Raw genomic sequence first — 20,401 nt, forward strand, 5'->3', positions numbered from 1 at the left:
ATGAGTTGTAATATAGAGTATAAATAAAAAAAAATTATATATATTTTTTTAAATAAAAAAATCGACTAGATGTTGTCCGCGGATGAGAGCTCGTCCTTCTTCAGGACGTCTGTCACGTTAGCCTAACGCAATAGCGGACGTCCGGAACGCCCTTCCCTCTAGCCTAGAGGACCTCCGTCGGGACGTCCCCTATTGTGGATGCTCTTATGACATACGAACATTTCCATACAAAGTATCAATACATTTTTCCCCGTACTATTGTTTCAGCTCAAAATATAACTAGAAACAAAATTTTGGATTATTCAACTCATCTTAACAGCTCATTTCGGATTAGGGGGTGAATTAATTTTGTAAATATTTGTAATCAGGTTTAAAATTAAATTAGATTCCAATGAATTTATCAAAAATCATTTTCAAAATGTTTCGATTGTTTTGGCCCAAAACTTGGAATCGTTGGACCCAATTTTTACTTCCTACAGGTTTTGAATTGGGCTGTAGTTAATTCTGTCTCGAAAGTTTAGTTGAGCATAAATTGTTGTGTCTTAAAAAAATGAGTAAACACAAGAATTCCAAAATTTTTAATTTGGAAAATCCTGAATAATAAGGGAGAAAGGGCCGTGGAGTTGATTATCAAGATACACAATAATCTGATTTCAGCCTTTATCATTATATGATTTGGCAGTGTTCTCGATCGTCTAGTTGAATCCACTTCTTTATCATTTGTGTATTAAAATACGGGTCATTCAAAAATTTATATTCAATAAAAAAAGAGGGGAGTATATTTTTCCGAAAGATTATTTTAAATCTAAATTTATATGTATGTATTTCTAAAAATAAGTAAATAGATTAAAGAGTAATCGAATACTAACATTTTAACTCTGAGGGAAGGCCCATATTGAGAATTCGAGACAACTTAGGGGTTTATTTGCAAATATGGCATCTATTACATCTCTTTGATTGAACATTAATCATGTGGAATCAAATGTAAATGCAAAGAACAAGGTCAAAACTTGCAACTATTCATTACATAAATGATAAATTCACAGCCGTACATAATTATATGTGCATTTTATTATTTGTTTTTGCAAAACTAGGAACATGCGAGTATTATTGGTATGCCCACCTCAATACAAATTCTACTTTTGCAGAAATAATTGGAAAAAAGTTACACAATATAGTACTACAGCTAGATAAATTATTTCAACTTAAACTAAGCTACTTACTAACTAGGGGGTGAAACAATTGTAAAAAAGTAACAAAATATTAGATAAATTATTTAGAATAGCTCAACTTAAAATAAGCTACGACTACTTACTAACTAGGGGTAAATGTGATTATCATTTTTGTTCCCATATGATTTAATATATTGTATATGAAAAAAAATCAAATAATTCTTATGTCACTCTGCCAAATGTGGACCATTGGCCATTCTATGAATGTGATGTCTACCAACATTGTAATTTGTACCATTGAAAAGTTAGGACATTTTTGACATATTTTACATATTCATGTGACAACTTTTGCATATTTACCATAATAGTGTAAAAAGAACAGTGATTGTTATCCTAATCGGACATATATGAATTATTGCGGTTCTCATATTGTTTTTCATTTTATTAGATTATGTGTATCGTATTGTGAATTGTACCATATAAATATAATCTTGTTTTAGAGTTTTTACCATGTTAATAATTATATCCATTTTCGGACAATATAATAAAAGCTGTTCAACAGTAACTATGAGAAATTTGAAAATGTCAATATGGAAAAATATTAAATATTTTACTAAATTATTCACAAAATGAATCAATATTTATCAACTATATTCAAATTATATATTCCATCCATTAAATTTTAGTTTTATATTATATTACATATATAAATATTTAATTATAGTATTTCGGTTGAATCAATAGTCTAATTGATTCGGATTAACTTAATTACTGTCTGATTTTGAATTTTTTTTTCATCCAATATCATTCGATATTACAGAAGCATAATGAATTCTACAGTTAATTTTGGAAATTTAATGATTTGGTGTTGATTAAGATGGGTTAACTTTCAGAAAATAGTCCACCAAAGTTGGACATAAATAATTTAGACTGCTAATCTATGCTTGATATTTGTTCAACTCTCTAATTATTTGTTTTCGAAGTTAGAAAGTTACAATAATCACGCGCTAATTATCTTATTACAAATAGGCAAGAAATCATTATCAAAAAAGGAAAATAAATTTAAACCGCCATATCAAAATAACTTTTTCCCCCCATACAATAATGCGCGAAAATACATTTTTTTATTTCACGTTTTTGTATACCGATCAGTTTAATTATACTCCAAACAAGTTATAAAAGCCTCTTTTGAAAAAAACAATGATTAAAAAATCAATTGAAAAATTATGAAAAAATTTGAATTTATCAGATAAAAATTATGTAAAATTATATTTGACAGAAAGCCGACAAATTTTACATATACGTAACTACTACTCCATTAACTTGATATGGTCACTTCATATCAATAACATTATTTAGTTGAAAAATAATATCACTATACTATACATGGACCATCATATTTTTGTGAATAATTCCAAATTTATATATATTTTTAACTAATTTTTAAAGTCATGTGTCAGACCAAATTTAACCAAAATCCATCATCTTTCCAGAGTAATTTCCGTAACGCAATCCTCATTCGAATGAAATACTCTCTCCATCTCCGATTAAGAGTCACATTTTGACCGGGCACAAGTTTTAAGAAATGTAAAAAAAATTGGTTGAAAAAGTTAGTGGAATGTGAGATCCATTTTTTTATATTAGTTTTATAATAGAATGTGAGTAAATTGAGTTAGGTGAATGTGTGACCTCCTTACTATTTATGGTAAAAATGAAGTGTGACCCTTAAATGGGGAGATCGAAATGAAAAAATGTGACTCTTAATTAGGGGCGGAAGGAGTATATAAAATAATTATCGTAAAAATTTCGAAAAAATAATAAATGAATCCTTGTAAATGCTGACGTGGCTGCCACATCATCATCTTCTCTTTATATAACCACCTTCTCTCTCCCTCTCTTTCTCTCTCTGTCTTCCATGAAAAAGGCCATCAGATTCACTCATTGAAAGCTCCCTCTCTCTCTCAACTTTTCTCAACTGCACTTGAAGAGGAAGCTTTGACAGTTGCCTCATTTGCAACTACACTGTCACATGTATCTTCCTCCCTTTTCCTTTCCCTCTCCCAATTTTTGAAAAATCAGAGCCCAACTTTTCAGAAAGGGGCCTCCAATTTGCATGCCAAACCCCATTTCAACATCTCACTGCATTAATTCCCGGTACGTTCGAATCTCCTCCACCCCTCCTTTTTTGACCCATTTAAAGCATTTTCGGCAGTTACCAATTTTCATTTCAAAAGGGGGCCTCACCGCTTCTAAACCACCCTATTTCTGTCTCTAGATCTGTTGGTTTTTTTTATTGGAGTGATTCTTGGCTTTTCTATGCGTATTTCTTGCTCCAAGATTGGATTTTTCGGCTTGCTGTGATATAGAGAGTCTTGATTGGAGTGATTCTTCTTTGCTTTTGTATGCATATATCTTGCTCCAAGATTGGATTTTTCGGTTGCTATGGTGTAGAATCACGTTAGGTATAGGTGTGGTTGGAGGATGCCAAGGCAGAATTTGATCAATGTGGATGTGAGGATTGGTGCGAGGAAATGCAAAGTGAGGAAGAGGGGTTGTTCATCGTCTTCCTCGTCGTCGTTGGTGCAGAATAGCCGGTTGAAGCGAGCTTTTTTGGTGGGGAGACGAGTGGGATCGAGCACCCCTGTGCCGAGGTGGAAGATGATGAGCTCGAGATCACCATCGATGGAGAGTGGTGACAAGGCAGCACTCAAGTATTTGGCGGTGAGGGGTGGGGAGGAGGCGAGGGAGATGTCGATCTCAGCCCGGAAACTGGCTGCCACTCTGTGGGAGATTGATGGCCTGCCTTCACCAAGAGTAAGGAGGGAGAGTTTGAATGGGGTTGGGGGAGTTGTTAGGAGGGAGAGGATGTTGGAGGAGGCGAAGAAGCCGGGATCAACGGCTCTTGCCTTGTCTGATCTCTTTGGTAGTCATGTCTCTGAGGTGGGGATTGGGTGTTTACTTGTTGTGTTGTGTTGTGTTGTGTTAGGTTGAATTAGGGATTTTTGGTGGGAGAAGTGATTTGTTTGCATAAATTTGTGTTTGATGTTGTTTTGAGCAGAACTCTGCGCGTTTATCCCTTTTCTCGGCCCTAAAGTTTGAGCTCGACCGGGCTTGTATCCACGTGAGTAAATTGATCCAAGAGCAACGGAAGGGGGGTGAGATTGCTGTTTTGTTGAAGCAGTTAGAAGAGGAGAAGTTGGTTTGGAAATTGAAAGAGCAGGATAAGATTCGGAGGGCCATAGCCTCGGTAAACGGGGAGCTCGAATCGGAGAGGAAAATGAGGAGGCGGACGGAGAGGCTTAACAAGAAGCTCGGTACAGAATTGGCGGAGACGAGGGAGTCCCTGGCTAAGATGAGCAAGGAGCTCGAGAGCGAGAAGAGGGCACGGGAGATATTTGAGCAAGTGTGCGATGAGCTGGCTCGGGGAATAGGGGAGGACCGGGCTGAGGTGGAGGAGCTCAAGAGGCGCTCGGCTAAGGTCTGCGAAGAGGTGGAGAAGGAGAGGGAGATGATGCAGATGGCTGATGTGCTGCGTGAGGAGCGAGTGCAGATGAAGCTCGCGGAGGCCAAGTATCAGTTCGAGGAGAAGAACGCGCTCGTTGACACGCTGAGGAACGAGCTCGAGGCCTACTTGAAGTCCAAGAATGGCGAAGAGCAGCAACAAGGCGATGGCTCCCCGAGCTACGACAAGATCAAGGAGCTCGAGAGATACTTGAGGGAGACGCTGCCTAGCCCATATGAGTACCATGATAAAGCAAGAGACGACGTTTTGGACGTCTCACTAGTAAACAGAGTTGATCAACACGAAGAAGAAGACGATGATGATGACGATGATGACGATGACGATGAGGAGGAGGACGACGAAGACGATTCAGCTGACAGCGACCTCCACTCCATCGAACTAAACATGGACGACATCAGCAAGAGCTTTCAATGGAGCGACACGGCCAAAGCAGAGTCGAAGAGGAACTCAATCGACAAGAGCAAAGGGAGAAGGTCCATCAAGAAGCCACCACCACCACCACCAGCACTCGCCATTTCAACCGATGGGAACAAACAAGAAACACTAGACGTGTTCGACAGAAGAGGGCTATTCGAGTTCTCATCACAGCCATGGAAGAAGAGCGACGTGGAAGACGAGCTCGAGAGATACAACATGATCAAAGACCTAAGAGACCACATAGTTTCCACTTCAAGAATTGCATCCTCTCAAGAGGATGATCCTCCCAATGGCGTCGTGCCCTGTCACGGCTAGCAGCTATACGCGAGGCGTGGCGTGACGTCACGCCTTTCGGAAAAAACTCCCCTCTAGCATGTGTCATGAATTCAAGAGTGTAAACAGAAAATTTTTGTTTCCATACATAAAGTGAGTAACTGTATAAATTATGCTACTTTTTTCCTCTGCAAGGAATGAAAATGATATATTTGTTGAAATTTCTTCTACCAAGATTGGATTTTTATTAGGTAATCTTGAATTTTAACCAAGTAATGATGTGATAATGTGAACAATACACTAATTTTTGCTGGTCCCATGTAATTTAACCTTCAATTAAATCAAAGTAGACAAGCAACTTCTTGTGTTTGGTTTTTGCCTAATCTTGTCTTAAAATTGAAGAGTGATGCATGGAATCTGGCTTCAAGAGTTGAAGACACAGAAAAATGAGATATTGTCACCTTATTATTACCACAATATTATCAATCCCATCAAAATCTTGTTTCATACAAAACACATGGTTTGAGGCAAGGGGGGTGGCACCACACAAATGTTGTCTGAAACAATTGTGTTTGGAATTATAATAAGATGTGTTGTATTATTTAGAGCACATGCAATCATATCATTGCCAGAGAAACCACTGATTTTTTATGTATTAATTTTATAAGTATTAATTATGCTTGTTGATTCAATGAATGATTGTCTCATGTGGAGGAATCATTTAAGCAGCATTTTCAAATGCCCCATTTAATTATATTCTAGTTAGTCCACTTGATTGGATTTCTTGAAGACTACATATTTGGAATATTTGGAATTTAAATAATGCATATGACAATATTAAAAAAATGGCAAATTAAGTGTCAAGTTTCATATATTATTGAATGTTAGATAGTATTAAACGTAGAGAAATACTCCTATCATATGATTGAAACGTAATTAAAAAAAACTAACTCAAAGTGGTCCTCTTTACTTTTCAAATTATTACTCCACATTATTAAAGTTTGGTTTATGGACTTATTATGACTAATCTTATATTATGAACAGAACAAGTACAGTGCAAGCCTATAAAATATTATTTACAACCTTAGATTAGTACAAAACACATTTATCTTAAATTGTTTACATTTTAATAATTTAATTATGCTACTTTTTTCCATAGATATTTACATAAGGTGAGTAGTAGTACTTTTTATTATATGTACTATTCAACACAAATCTATTTGCTATGTGCAATCACTTGGTCAAAAAGGCAAAAATCTATCTTCATTATTTTTTCCAAACACTGGTAACTTTTTCTATGTCACAAACACCTTTTTAGTTTCAAATAATTCCTCATTTGTACTTACTACTTGATTCCTTTCACTTTCCTAATTCCTCTTTTGACATAATTGACAATATGATAAGACAGCCTCTTAATTATCAACTCCTTTCATAGATATGTTATGCTTGGAGCCCTAAAACAACAAAATTCATTATTCACAAATTCTCCATCATTCATTGCTCTTAAACTCATTCCTACATATTTAGATATCTCCAAACATAAACCAACATTACACTCTGGCATGCCAACTAGGTTCTTTGAACCCCATTCAATGTGTGAGAGAGTCTACATTGTAAGAATTGAGACAAGAATGTTGGCCAAATCTATGGAAATATACAATAATGGAGAGAATTATTTGGGAGAGTGACCATTGACTCGACCTAGAAGGCGTTGGTGAATGAACCTGCGGACGCCTCAGTGATGGGGACGAGTACTAGGGAAGGTCGGGTCGCCTGTGGGGGTTTTCGGATGCTGAGGCGAAGGAGACGGGGGCCATGGGGTGGTCCTTCACGACCAGGCTGAGGATTTCAGGGCGGGCGTAGTGCCCGACCACATCAAAGTCGAACTTTGCCCGGGCCACCTCACCAAGATCTGTGAATTATGGAATAAGACAGCCATCACAATATAACAAAGTAATGACAAAGCTAGCAACAATCCATATTGGCATTACAACCATATCGAACCTCAACAACCGGAGAAAACAATATGAACATGGAAACGAAGGGGGACGAGCAGTGGCCAAATTATACGTACGTTGAGGAACATTTAACGGATATAAGAGTTAAGATAAAACTTTCATGTCAAACATTTTTGCTGCAAGAATGATGAAAATATAGTTTGACAGTTATGTACTCCCTTCGTCCACGAATAGGAGTCATGCTTTTTTTTTTACTGCCATGGGTTTTTTAAAAATGTGAGTTGAAAGTTAAAAAATTGTGAGTCCCACTTTTTTTAGTTACTACCATTTATAGTAAAAGTGAAATGAAGACGTTTGGGCTGCAAGAATGGTGAAAGGACTATTTACAACTTGATAACACATGAGACGAACACGGAATGCCATTGATACGACCCTTCACGACTAACTACGAAGAAAGGGAAGCAATGTACCTAAATCCGCGGATATGAGTGCTTCCCCATCATAGTTCGGCCCTGCCAGCACAGCGCCCGAAGGAGAGATTATGACACTTCCGCCAGCACAGACAACAGATTCCGGAATGAGATCTTCCTCTGTACCGGAGAAAACATAATCGGGCGGAGGCGGATAATCCTTTCTTCTGCAGAACTGGTTGGCAGAGAGCACGAAGCACCCTCCTTCGAGGGCAATGTGGGTCATCGAAGCTTGCCATACGTCTCTTGAATCAGCCGTAGGAGCACAATATATTTCAACACCTGCAAACACAGAGCAAAAGTATTAGAAACGAACAACACGTAGGATTGGCATACATCATAAGAAATTAGAGTGAAAAAACAACCTTTAGCATACATAGCTGTCCTTAAAAGTGGCATTCTGTTTTCCCAACAAATTGCAGCCCCGATTTTCCCAACAGGTGTGTCGAAGACAGGGATGGTCGAGCCATCCCCAAAACCCCAGATTATGCGCTCGAGAGCAGTAGGCATGACCTTCCTATGCTTTCCGAGGAAATGGCCTTGAGGGTCGAAAAAAAGAACAGTGCAGTATAAGGTGTATCCATCTCTCTCGATAACCCCCATCACCAAATGAACCTTATATTTCGCAGCCATCGCAGCCAAACGCTCGACTTCAGGACCTGAAACAGAACGAGCATATCATACGGGATAACATACGAAAGCTCAAAACATTCTCTGTAATGTCTTACTCACCAGGAACATCGATAGCAGCAGCGTGATACTTGCGAAACTCCTCCTTGCCCTTGGCTGTACGGTTGCCAATCGAAACACCAAAAGTTGATCCACGTGGATAGCCACCGATGAATGCTTCAGGAAACACAACTAGCTGAGAGCCATACGAGGCTGCCTCGGCCAGCAGCCTTTCAGCCTTATCTGGAGGAACAACAACGGTCACTCACAAAGCAGTTTTCGAACAAATTCTTAATTCTTTTGACAGAGTTAGATAAAGAAAGAAGCACACAATGGCCTCAAAAAGTGACATCTATCATAGTAAACACCAAACCATATTAGAACAACCAAAATTAGTGCATAAAACCATAGCAATTGCTTCACATTCTTATTCATGTAATAACCTTTCCCCCATCAAGATTTCATCTACACCCAAAGTAGCATAATGCAAATGTTTGCAAATCAAATATTTCACCTTTTAATCATAACGATGCAAATTTACAAGAAAACCCTTGAAAATATGAAATCACATGTTCCCTTAATTCAACACTGATCAATCAAAATCAAGAACCCAACTCCCACTTTCACATTCAACATTAATTCCAGAACAATCTAGAAACACAATTCATAGAGCCAAAATCCAGTATAGTTCATTTCTTCTCTAAAAAATTGAATCTTTGGCAAAAAAAAATGTAATCTTTTGGCAAGAATCCGATTCCAATAACCAAACTCGAAGACGAATGCAAGCAATCATAACCAAGAAAGTAACTCCCACTTTCACCATTCAACATTAATTCCAGAACAATCTAGAAACACAATCCATAGAGCCAAAATCCAGTATAATTCATTTCTTCTCTAAAAAATTGAATCTTTGGTAAAAAAAATTGAATCTTTGGCAAGAATTCGAATCCAATCACCAAATTCGAAGACGAATGCAAGCAATCAAGAGACAAATCGGGAGCAAACCAAGGGTGGCGGGGGTGTCGTAGAAGACGGTGGCGGCCTGAACGACGGTGGCGCGGACGGTGGGGGCGGAGGCGTCGGCTCCCATGTCCACCTCGGCAAACAAAGGGGGCTCGGTGACGGCGGGATTGGGAACTAGAGCCATGTCTCTGAGCTTCTCAGCTACTGCTGTGGCTTCCTCTACAGTTGGATTACTGTTCACGATTTCACTGTTCGGAGCAATCGATGATGACGTGGACACTGAGCTCATGTGAGTGAAAGTTGAATGGAGGTGACTCTGTAAGAAAATTTCGATTATTGATTTATTAATTTTTTTCTCTTTTTTTGAGTCGAGATTTTTCTAGAAATGGGTGGATCATGAATAAATTAATTATAAATATAAATGGTAAAGAACAAAGGATTGGAATTGGATATTGGTGGTACAAATTTAATGAGACTTATTTGGTTTGGGCCGGGTCGGTCTTGGCCCACTTTACTTTGCGATTCGACAGTGAAAAAGCCCAAAGCATAAACGACTCTAGATTAGCAACCTCAACTCAAATAAGAAAACCATTTTATATTTTTATATTATTAGTAGTAGTATTTTCAATGAAAAAAATAATTATTCTATTTCAGTTATTCTTTGTTTAAAGTTTTATCTGATCGTGAAATTATAATTGTGTCGTGACATCCAGTGAGTAATGCCAATCAAAGGACAGATCCAAATCAACTAATTCCAAAATTTGTTTTCAAAACAGTGGATTATTTTGGTATTTTATCTTGTGTGAATAATTGCACAACATTAAAAAAAGATAGTAAAAAGCCATGTTTTTAATATCTCAAATTCAAAATTTAGATATATAATAAACCCTTTGCCATGATTTTCTTGGACCATAAGAGTTCATAAGTTTTTTTCTTTTACATTTTGCAAAACTTATTTAAAAAATTATTGAATTAGATAATGTTACTCCTACAATTTAATTAAGTGAAAATAAATAAAATCATGTTTAATTTTTATAAAAAAGCGTGTTTTTTTATATCCCTCGTTATTAAACGAAAATAGCAAAAACATGCCAATTTAAAAAACTAAATTTCCCAATTCACAAATCACAATATTCGAGTAGAACGTGAGGAATTCAAGAATTTCGGCGCATAGATATGCGTAAACCCCTGACACGTGTCATCCGACGTGGCGATCGAAATCGCATGCGAAGCGCCCACGTGGTATCTCCCCACTCCTCACGTGATCTTCACGCTCACTCTCTCTTCGCTCTGCAACAAACGCAGAGCACAAGAAAAATGAAAGAAAGAAACTTGTTTGTGTGCATCACTTCAGCATCGAATTCATTCATTTCTTCACCCAATCAATCCAGGCATATTCCAATCCCCTTCCTCTCAACTTCTCCCAATCCAAAATTCTACTCGATTTGATTCGGATTTAATAATTATAATAATAATGATAGAAAACGAGTGTGAAATCAAGGAGGAGAGATCATCGGCGAGCAACATTCCGATGGAAATCTCGATAGCGGAGGCTTCGTCGATGTTTCCCGGTTTCCGATTCTCGCCGACCGACGAGGAGTTGATTCAGTATTATCTGAAGAAGAAGCTCCAAGGCTCCCCCGATGGCGTCGACGTCATTCCCGAAGTCGATATATGCAGACATGAACCTTGGGATTTACCAGGTTACCTTCATTTCAATTTCTTCGTGTTTAGATATACACGTGTGAGTTGTCTCGTTGTCATTCAACTTTTGAATTGTGGAGTATGACATTAATTTATGTACTAGTAAGTTGCATTTTCTGTCGCCAATTGATTTTGGAATGGAATTAGTAGTGCCTTGAAATTGTTAGTACCAATTGATTTTAGAATGGAACTGGCTAGCATCGTGCCTTATAAACTATAAGTAACAATTGATCTAATAGGTTGTGCAACTAATGTCGCATCACGGGAATTTTCGAATTTTGTTTCATTAATGCACGTTTAGACACGTACTCCCTCCGTCCCCAAAGAATATGCACTTTAGGTTCGGCACGAGTTTTAATACAAAATTGGTAAAGTAAGAGGGAGATAAAGAGAAAAAGTAAATAAAATATTGTTAATGGAGAATGGGTCCCACCTCATCAGAGAAAAAGTAGTTCCAAAATTAGAAAGTGCATATTCATGTGAGACGGATTAAAAAGGAAAGAATGCATATTCTTATGGGACAGAGGGAGTAGTATCTAGCATTGGTGGAAATATGAGTAAGAATTCATTTTGTGACTAAGCTGAGTATGGTTGATCAAATTAGATTTGTGCATAAAGATGGTTATATTTTTGGTATTTAGAATGTGTTTATGCTATATAGATTGATGAAATGACATAAAAATGATGATATAGACATGTAGTAGTATTTGTTTGAGGGTATTTTGGTGGACTATATGAAGTATATGTGACATATTAATGTATCTACATTTATGTAATGTGAAAGTGAATGTGGAGTATGAATTAGGAATGTATGTTTATATGAGTAGCATTTGTGGTGGGATTGAGGATTTGATTGGAGTTGTCTGATTGAAATGAAAGCAGCTCAATCGGTGATACAGTCGGACAACGAATGGTTCTTCTTCTCGCCTCGCGGGAGGAAGTATCCGAATGGCTCTCAAAGTAAAAGGGCGACCGTGTCCGGTTACTGGAAGGCGACAGGGAAGGAGCGCAGCGTCAAGTCTGGTTCGACTCAGATTGGCACGAAGAGGACTCTCGTGTTCCACACGGGCCGAGCGCCAAAAGGGCAGAGGACAGAGTGGATAATGCACGAGTACACCACAAGTGAGAAATCCGAGGTGAGTAGTTTCGTTCTCCCTCTCGTTTGTCTGAAACTGAGAGAGTTGTAAATCGTATGAGTTTATGTTGGGCATAGGATGCTATGGTAGTGTGTCGCCTCCGGAGGAATAAGGAGTTCCATTTAAACGAAAATCAAGGGAGCGATGAAGGGGGGTCCACAGCGGTCGATAATAGTGCACCATCTTTATCTGGTGTCGATCAATCCCCCCTCGTTGATGGGGCCAAGACCGCAGGTAGTTGTTCCAAGGATTGTAGCAGCAGCCTCAACTCTCACTCGGTGGAGCAGCTCGACACGGGCTCTGAGTCGGAAGAGAAAGTAACGAACGAATCCTCTCACCCCGTAAGTAGCCTCAGAGTGGTTTGTATCAATGTATCATCCATCCTTCCTTCCATCCATGAAGTTTGCAAATTTCATGATCTCTTGTAGGTAGACGATTGCTACGTGGACATAATGAAAGACGACATAATCAAGCTCGATGAATCTTCGTTCAAGACGGCTCAAGATGCCCTGTCTGTCCTCCCTTCGCAAGGGACAGCGAACCGGCGCCTCAGGCTCAGGCGGCATAGAATGGGATCTCACGGGACAACGCATTTCGGGATATACGAGCTTGCAACGCAAACCCGCGAAGATCCAAGCCTAGGCGACAGATCATCGCGTACTAGAAGGATATCGCTTCCCTTCGTGTTTTTCGTGTTTGTTATGTTAATCTCTCTGTTGGTATTGCTCCTCGGGCGAGACTACATCCACGGATCGTAATGGTACGTGGTGATGATCGTATTCGCTTGGTATCTACTCGTGTGGCTGTCTTTGCCTGAATGTTTATAAAGTTGTTGAAGAATTTGTGATCCAAGTTTTGAAATGTAAAAAAGTGAGATCATATATGATGTGTGTAGTTTGTATCAGTATGATGGGGTGAATTGTATAGTTTTATGTTAATGAATAGTATTGGTTTATTGCTCGATTAGTTTGCTTTACACTTCTCATCTATTCCATATTCTTTGTATTATTTACTCTTCGCCAGTCTCGTATTTTATTTATTAACTCATGATCGTAATCGCTCAACATCATGGTCAAATCATGGTCAACGATGACAAAATTATAATAAAAAATAGAGTAAAAGCCAAATGTGGTCTCTAACATATGGTCGTTTTATTAATTTGGTCATTAATATTGTCTTTTTTATTATTTGGTACCTCACAAATAAACTCGGACCCTAATCGGTCCTCACTTAACAGAACCGTTAAAAAATAGACGATGACCGCAATTTGACTATATTAAATTACTAATGATAATTAATTATATCTAATTATAATTCTTTTTCTATTAACAAAATTGGAAAAAAGATAGTATCAGTTGCAAAATGAAATGAATAATTTGTAATTTAATAGGAATTAAAAATTATAATTAGGTATAATTAATTACCATTAGTAATTTAATATAGTCAAATTGCGGTCATCGTCTATTTTTTGACGGTTCTGTTAAGTGAGGACCGATTCGGGTCCGAGTTTATTTATGAGGGACCAAATAATTAAAAAGATAATGTTAAGGATCAAGTTGATAAAACGGTCATATGTTAGGGACCACATTTGACCTTTACTCCCAAAAATAATATTTAGAGACAATTAATTACAAATGCATCCTAAAGTTTGTCCTAATTACACTGAAATGGATTTAAATGTCTTTAAATTTTCATATATAGACAAAATTTTATTTATTCAATAAATTGGGCAGACTTGGAATTTCTTTGGTAATGAAATTAAATGTCCCTAAATTTTCAAATATAGACAAAATTTTATTTATTCCATAAATTAGTCGATAAATTTTCCCAATTCAAAATCTAACACGAAATTCAACCATAAACGTAAAAGGGGTAATTAACAATTATTGGTGGAGAGACAGATCAGTCATCTCTCTCTCTAAATCTTCTTCCATTACTGTTAATATCGTGATCACACTTCAGTAATCAGTAGTATTCTTGATCACTTGCTTCCCTTTTGAGTTTTCTCACCACAAAGCCCTAGAGCCACAAATTGGGGTGCAGCTCAATTTTCTTGAAGCGAGCTTTGTGATTCTCCGATTCGAGCTCTTACTTGGATGCTATTTATGTCAAAATTGAGCCCTGATCTGTAAGTTCTTTGCTTCTATGATTTCGATACACGCATTTTGATGCATTTTTCTTCAGTATGGAAGTATTCTATTTCCAACCATGGTGTTAATTTCTGGTTGATTTTGCACATTTTAGGTTTTTATTTAAGTTGGAGGATTTTGCAGAATTGGGGATTTATGATTTGCTGATGGTTTTAGGTTATTTGATGCTCAATTTAGTTGGTTAAGTGGTGAATTAGGGATAAAAGTGTTATAATTAGCTATTTTGAGGCTCTGTTTAGGCAATTGGGGAGTGACAGGAAATGTGCTAATTAAATAAGTTGGATGATATTTGTTTTGAATATTGAAGCTATGTTTATATACATTTCGATATTCAAAGATTGAATTTTTGTTAGCTTGTAGCCGTTTTGATTGTTGATGGGTGTTTTTTCATGTTTTTTGCTAGATAGGAAATATGTCGAGGCCAGTGCTGCTTGTTTGCGTGTTGATTATATTGATTGTCACGTCTCAATTCGAGTGGAGGCAACAGCTAGTGAGTGATGTCGATGCAATTGCAACCCCGAGGGAATCTCAGAAGCAGCAGAGGATACAGCAACGAGAAGAAAATATCAAAGAGAAGGTAATCGTCGTCTTTTGCTAACAACCATCCTAACCAATCATGTTGATATCCTTGTTCTGATGGGAGATCCATTCATACGTAGCGCTTGTTGTCTTACATGTTAAAATACATCGACCACTTTCTATTGGAATGTTTTTGAGACATTGTTCAATGTAGAATTATAGATTGTTCATTGCTCCAAGAAGAAATCTTCTTGGTAGCTTGACTGGAGATGTGCCTATCGATGCATATTGTCCTCATTTTTTACTCGTGCTGATGTTTTTGTGTTCTGTTGCTGTAAACGAGCTTTAATAGTACACGCTGTGATTTGTTGCTGAAGATTTGAAAATGGAATATTAGTAAGATTTGGCACGAATTTGTGACTTCTGATGTGAAAAGAAACCCAATGGTATCATAGAATTCAAGAACTGACTTTCAAAGAGTAGTTTTCGAGATAGCTACTTATGCTGATGTTTATGTTCTGTTGGCCACCTTGTAGTCGGGTTGCATGTTCAAAGCTTGGTTTTGCAGTTCTTTTACTGTATGACTTAGTGAGGTATCATCGAACTATGAAATGTAGGCACTAACGTGTATATTTGAGCTGTATTCATCGACTTGTGCAGATTATTCTGTCCCAAGAGAAGAACATCCAAAGTCTGAATGATCTCGTTCGTAGTCTTAAGGAGCAGCTGAGACAGTGTCGTGGCAATAATGCAACTTCTAGCAGGGCTTTCAGCTCGTAGATAACGATGTTTTTAGCTTCAGAGACAGCAAATTTCATGGAAGATCAGCTGCTGCAAGCCTGAATTGTGTTGTTGCTCATCCATCTGTGGTGATGATATTCCCACCATTCTTCTTTAGTCATACTTTTATTTTTTAAAATAATTTTCTGTAAAGCCTAATTACTTATACTACAGTACCTCTTTAATTCTATAGTTCTGTAAGTATATAACTACATAGACTCCTACACATAAGCACCAGATGATTTTATCTATTTTTACTATTTTTTTTAATCATAGGATATTTGAATTTTCTTTGCAAGAACTTGAGTAGGACACTGTCATAGTCATAGCCATGTTTTAATTATGGGATTCATCAGAATGTAGTACTATAGGCTACGTATGAATGGAATAAAAATTGAATACTATCATTATTTTGAAGAATTTGAGATTTAAATTTTTTTTTTTTTGTCTTATACTACATATTAATAACAACAATCTATAGCATTTAACAATAATAAGGATGCATTTTAAAACTATGTCAAAATACACATTTGTGTAGTCGAAAGTAATCTATTTATAAAAAGCAAAATGAGTCAATATTTCAAAGTTTTTTAGGATAGTGTCAACTCAAGCAAGTAAGAATGTTTTTGTATTCTTAAGATGGGAATGTTTTTGTATTCTTAAGATGGTTCTCATATTTTACAAGATCCAAAAGCTTCAAATTCATATACTAAGTACTATAGTATTTTACTATTTTTCATAATTTTGAAATTTGTAATGTACTACTAGTACAAGTCTCATTTTGACTGCTGATCTGGCCATGTTTGATTTTAAATTTTGGATCAAGGACATAGGTCCATATGAGAGACAAATTTAATGATAAATTGTAATGATGATTTTATTTTGGATAAGTAAGGACCATATGTACATACAAAAGAATATAAAGAGCCAGTACTTTTTTCTCTTTTCTTTTTCTTTATAAATCTTCATCTTTAACTTTCGAAGTTACTAATAGTAATAAATTGGACATCAATTTCTATTAATAATATTTTAATTGTTTTTTAAATTTTATTAATAATGGATATTGGTAGAATATACAATAATCATACCCTTAACACTAATGAACTGAGTTTGGCGAGTAGACCCGCTACTTCTTCGCTCAATCGTTCTTTAAAAATAGTTATACTATGCATACAAAGGCCAAATGTGGTCCCTAACATATGACCGTTTTATCAATTTGGTCCTTAACATGATCATTTTGATTATTTGGTCCCTCACAAATAAATTCGGACCCAAATCGGTCCTCAGTTAACAGAACCGTCAAAAAATAGACGGTGATTGTAATTTGACTATATTAAATTACTAATGGTAATTAATTATACCTAATTATAATTCTTAATTCCTATTAAATTACAAATTATTCATTTCATTTTGCAACTGATACTATCTTTTTTCCAATTTTGCTAATAGGAAAAGAATTATAATCAGATATAATTAATTACCAGTAATTTAATATAGTCAAATTGCAATCACCGTCTATTTTTTGACGGTTCTGTTAAGTGAGGACCGATTCGGGTCCCAGTTTATTTGTAAGGGACCAAATAATAAAAAATATAATGTTAAGGACCAAATTGATAAAACGACCATATGTTAGGGACCACATTTGGCTTTTACTCTAAAAAAATGTCAAAAATGTTTTACCATTATGGCTTATTGTTAAAAAAAATTAAAGTTTCATTCGTGTTTCAATTTAAACATTCGGTGTTTACTTTTAAATGTTTCATTCGTGTTACAAAATATTTCAACATTTTTTTTATATTTATTACAAATAATTTTATTACTATTATTTTATATTGCTATAAATATTTCTCTCTTTATTTCTCACTCCCTGTATTTCATATCTAATGTATATCTCAATGAGTGAAGATATATAAATATAGATAATCCGTTCACGTGTATGTATTTAATATTCAAGATATAATTTTTTTAAGAATCAGCAAAACCCCACCTCGGATTTTCAGAGATCTTTTGTTTATGAGAGAGCAAATGTTTGCTTTTTTTCACTCAGGAAATGTCAACACTAATCACTTTCACTTTGTCTAATCTTGCTATGTTCTGCATCATAAATTGCTAAATACCAATCTTTTACAGTTCTTGTTCTTAGTAATACAACAATTTTGTCAAAATTCATTTTCTGACACATGCTTATTTGATGCATCCATGATTGAAAATTGCTTAATTTGGAATGTAATTCTAGATGCAGACAACATTTGCCCTTTTTTGTATAAGCTGATTCTAACATAACCATGAAACAAAGATCTAAGGACAAAGATTTGATTTGGGAGAGTGAATTTTATCCATCTCTGGTAGATGAAAAGAATTTATGGCTTCTCATGTCTCAGTTTCCAATTTCTGGCCTTAAATATGGTGGTTGATTGGTTGGTCCCCTTTTCACCTCTGTGTTTCTTGAAATCTTGATGAATTTTGTCATTTCCAGACATGTCCTGTCCTCACCAATGACCTCCTTTGTGCTACTGTTAATATGTCCAGCTTGTAATGACCGCGGCTGGAGACTGTCGTTGCGCCTCAGGCCGACACTGTTAGACGCCATGTTGAGGTATCTGCAAGGAAAAAAGCATCCATTTTTACTGCTTTTATCTCAGCATTGATGTCTGTTTCATGTGAAAAAACACTGTGGTCCTAAAACTCTGTGTGTAACATAAAGAAAACCTGCAGTTTGTGGATGGAATATTAGTTAGTTCTTCCAACTTGGACACTTGAGAGAGAGAGAGAGAGATTGGTGTAATTTAGAGCCATAAATAAGGTTAGTTGAAGTGAGACCCCTCCATTTTTGATGAAGCTCATCAATGACCAAGTAAATGCTGTAAAAATAACCAACTCACTTCTGCTGCAGAATAAAAATAGTTGGAAAATTGTAGCTTTTCCAACACACACATCTAACTTCTGCATAGATATTTAAGTCCATTTCTTTACTATAAATGTGTGTGTGTGGGTGTAGATTTTGGGGGGGGACGTGTGCATTGTACGCTACGTGTAATAAAAACCGTTTATTGCCTGAGAAAGACATCCCAACACCTGATGTTTTTGCTCACCAGTGGGGGCTCCATCTACAGGCATTTATTTGAGGTTGTTACGTTATGCCTGCGTTATAGGTAGGCTCGTTGTCGAGCACCGGACCTAATCAAACGGGACGGGTAGGGTTAATAGTAGTACTTAAGAGAGATTTATGTACATGTAACCTACACAACATAGTGTAGGTGTAATATGCATTTTCTGATGGCAGTTAGCTCTTTTTTAATGCCAATTTAATTGCTTCTTTAAATAGTAGTATGTGTTAAGTGTTAACCAACAATTGCAGCCTTGAATTAATGTAGCCTATTACACACATTGTGGTTGCAAATATTTACTCTAATTTTCAATCTGCCAGCAAACTTCTTGTGATCTTTTCACCTACAATATTTTCTTGTTTAGCCTTAGGATTTTAATCCCTCTTTATTACACTCCACTTCTGTTGGTGATTAGTTATTATTGTAATAAAAGAAACCCCACCAATTTGTTTCTCCAAAGATTCTCTTCTTGTTCTATATATAGCCTCAAACCATCCTTGTAAGTCACATCACAAATTCAATCTCTCTTCTATTAGTACAAGTTGTTGTCCTGTTTCATTGGTAGCAAGAATGAACTACAGGGACTCAAGCCCGAAGCTCGAGCTCAAGCTCAACCTGTCCCCGCCCCGTAGGCAGGTGGGGTCCCCCCGCGAGTCGGTCTCGTCGGCGGACGTCTCCCCGCGAAGCTCGTGTGTCTCCCGGGAGACGAGCCCGGCTGGGGCCTCGCGCTGCTCGAGCAGCCCCGAGAGCAGCAGCAGCATGATGCTCGTGGGGTGCCCGCGCTGCTTGATGTACGTGATGCTGCTCGAAGATGATCCGAAATGCCCCAAGTGCAAGAGCACTGTTTTGCTTGACTTCATGCATGAAGAGAAGGCCAGAGAGTTCAAGAAGTGAGCTGCATATTAGCTACATGAATGGATTTAATTTCCTGTTTTTTTGTTTTTTGGTTCAATTTCTATGTTTTTGGTTGAGTGATTTGTAGCTTTTTTAATGGAAATCTGAAGAAACAATTCCTCAAGAAGTGTTGAATGTGAGGTGGTGTAGTTGCAACTTGCAACGAACATTTTAGGCTATAATTTTGAGGCATAAATAGTATTTATGTGCAGTTGATGTTCTCACATGCTTCTTGGAAGCCAGCATTATATCCCATTAAATAAATTATTAAATGAAGTGGTTAAATTATAATCAATATTTTTAATTTTTATCAACCGTTGGAGATTATAATTAGCAAATTAAAGACCAAAAAAAGTAGATTTGATCAGCTGAGGAGATTAACGTAGCATCAATATTTTCAATATTTAATAAATAACAATACATTTCGCAGTTATTCCAAGATATTTATTTGCAATATTTAATAAAGAACAATAAATTCGCAGTATATGCAAAATTTATACACATATCACGTATACTCCATATAGCACAAATCTTTTACTAGGAGTACTATTTTAGAAAAGAAAATATATCAAGATCTAAAATTCTACTTATAGGTTCAACTCATCTACAACATTTAATGACCTATTGATACTTTCACTCCATTAAAATAAATACTACCACTACTAC

General features: G+C 36.6%; 5 protein-coding genes across 8 annotated transcripts; 4 read left to right on the plus strand and 1 right to left on the minus strand.

The window, feature by feature from the left end:
* The first annotated feature begins 3,095 nt into the window (after positions 1 to 3,095).
* Positions 3,096 to 5,619, plus strand: LOC125190010 (eukaryotic translation initiation factor 5B-like). The gene is made up of 2 exons (XM_048087211.1): positions 3,096 to 4,148; positions 4,231 to 5,619. Exons 1-2 carry the CDS (start codon positions 3,654 to 3,656, stop codon positions 5,425 to 5,427), a joined length of 1,692 nt encoding a protein of 563 aa, XP_047943168.1. The 5' UTR covers positions 3,096 to 3,653; the 3' UTR covers positions 5,428 to 5,619.
* A 1,324-nt stretch (positions 5,620 to 6,943) lies between these two features.
* LOC125188274 (bifunctional nitrilase/nitrile hydratase NIT4A) lies at positions 6,944 to 9,800 on the minus strand. Its single transcript, XM_048085048.1, has 5 exons — positions 9,488 to 9,800; positions 8,546 to 8,725; positions 8,179 to 8,472; positions 7,814 to 8,095; positions 6,944 to 7,297 (listed from the first exon to the last, which is right to left on the minus strand). Exons 1-5 carry the CDS (start codon positions 9,732 to 9,734, stop codon positions 7,140 to 7,142), a joined length of 1,161 nt encoding a protein of 386 aa, XP_047941005.1. The 5' UTR covers positions 9,735 to 9,800; the 3' UTR covers positions 6,944 to 7,139.
* A 950-nt stretch (positions 9,801 to 10,750) lies between these two features.
* Positions 10,751 to 13,251, plus strand: LOC125190856 (NAC domain-containing protein 40-like). 3 transcript variants are annotated; one of them, XM_048088264.1, is made up of 5 exons: positions 10,751 to 10,836; positions 10,927 to 11,148; positions 12,029 to 12,285; positions 12,363 to 12,626; positions 12,714 to 13,251. In XM_048088264.1, exons 2-5 carry the CDS (start codon positions 10,977 to 10,979, stop codon positions 13,041 to 13,043), a joined length of 1,023 nt encoding a protein of 340 aa, XP_047944221.1. In that variant the 5' UTR covers positions 10,751 to 10,836; positions 10,927 to 10,976; the 3' UTR covers positions 13,044 to 13,251. The 3 variants fall into 3 exon arrangements, with proteins under 3 accessions (XP_047944221.1, XP_047944219.1, XP_047944220.1); XM_048088262.1 differs by having other exon boundaries at positions 10,758 to 11,148; XM_048088263.1 differs by having other exon boundaries at positions 10,759 to 11,148; positions 12,032 to 12,285.
* Positions 13,252 to 14,142: 891 nt separating this feature from the next.
* Positions 14,143 to 16,004, plus strand: LOC125190858. Of its 2 annotated transcripts, none has more exons than XM_048088266.1 (3): positions 14,143 to 14,413; positions 14,843 to 15,012; positions 15,615 to 16,004. In XM_048088266.1, exons 2-3 carry the CDS (start codon positions 14,848 to 14,850, stop codon positions 15,732 to 15,734), a joined length of 285 nt encoding a protein of 94 aa, XP_047944223.1. In that variant the 5' UTR covers positions 14,143 to 14,413; positions 14,843 to 14,847; the 3' UTR covers positions 15,735 to 16,004. The 2 variants fall into 2 exon arrangements, with proteins under 2 accessions (XP_047944223.1, XP_047944222.1); XM_048088265.1 differs by having other exon boundaries at positions 14,144 to 14,413; positions 14,839 to 15,012.
* Positions 16,005 to 19,315: 3,311 nt separating this feature from the next.
* LOC125190874 (protein GL2-INTERACTING REPRESSOR 1-like) lies at positions 19,316 to 19,946 on the plus strand. The gene has a single exon (XM_048088289.1). It carries the CDS (start codon positions 19,412 to 19,414, stop codon positions 19,733 to 19,735), a length of 324 nt encoding a protein of 107 aa, XP_047944246.1. The 5' UTR covers positions 19,316 to 19,411; the 3' UTR covers positions 19,736 to 19,946.
* The last annotated feature ends 455 nt before the right edge of the window (positions 19,947 to 20,401 follow it).

Source organism: Salvia hispanica, chromosome 5 (genome assembly GCF_023119035.1).
Source record: "Salvia hispanica cultivar TCC Black 2014 chromosome 5, UniMelb_Shisp_WGS_1.0, whole genome shotgun sequence".
In the NCBI taxonomy this organism is placed as follows: Eukaryota; Viridiplantae; Streptophyta; class Magnoliopsida; order Lamiales; family Lamiaceae; genus Salvia; species Salvia hispanica.

What these genes read in the sequence shown, in the direction of transcription:
- LOC125190010 (XM_048087211.1), top strand. Translation starts at nt 3,654, where the DNA reads ATGCCAAGGCAGAATTTGATCAATGTGGATGTGAGGATTGGTGCGAGG. An exon ending in TACTTGTTGTGTTGTGTTGT is followed by an intron (nt 4,149 to 4,230) that starts GTTGTGTTAGGT and finishes TGTTTTGAGCAG; the next exon opens with AACTCTGCGCGTTTATCCCT.
- LOC125188274 (XM_048085048.1), bottom strand. Translation starts at nt 9,734, where the DNA reads ATGAGCTCAGTGTCCACGTCATCATCGATTGCTCCGAACAGTGAAATC. An exon ending in TGCTGCTATCGATGTTCCTG is followed by an intron (nt 8,473 to 8,545) that starts GTGAGTAAGACA and finishes GTTCTGTTTCAG; the next exon opens with GTCCTGAAGTCGAGCGTTTG. An exon ending in ACTCATATCCGCGGATTTAG is followed by an intron (nt 7,298 to 7,813) that starts GTACATTGCTTC and finishes CATAATTCACAG; the next exon opens with ATCTTGGTGAGGTGGCCCGG.
- LOC125190856 (XM_048088262.1), top strand. Translation starts at nt 10,920, where the DNA reads ATGATAGAAAACGAGTGTGAAATCAAGGAGGAGAGATCATCGGCGAGC. An exon ending in TGAACCTTGGGATTTACCAG is followed by an intron (nt 11,149 to 12,028) that starts GTTACCTTCATT and finishes TTGAAATGAAAG; the next exon opens with CAGCTCAATCGGTGATACAG. An exon ending in CCACAAGTGAGAAATCCGAG is followed by an intron (nt 12,286 to 12,362) that starts GTGAGTAGTTTC and finishes TGTTGGGCATAG; the next exon opens with GATGCTATGGTAGTGTGTCG.
- LOC125190858 (XM_048088266.1), top strand. Translation starts at nt 14,848, where the DNA reads ATGTCGAGGCCAGTGCTGCTTGTTTGCGTGTTGATTATATTGATTGTC. An exon ending in AAGAAAATATCAAAGAGAAG is followed by an intron (nt 15,013 to 15,614) that starts GTAATCGTCGTC and finishes CGACTTGTGCAG; the next exon opens with ATTATTCTGTCCCAAGAGAA.
- LOC125190874 (XM_048088289.1), top strand. Translation starts at nt 19,412, where the DNA reads ATGAACTACAGGGACTCAAGCCCGAAGCTCGAGCTCAAGCTCAACCTG.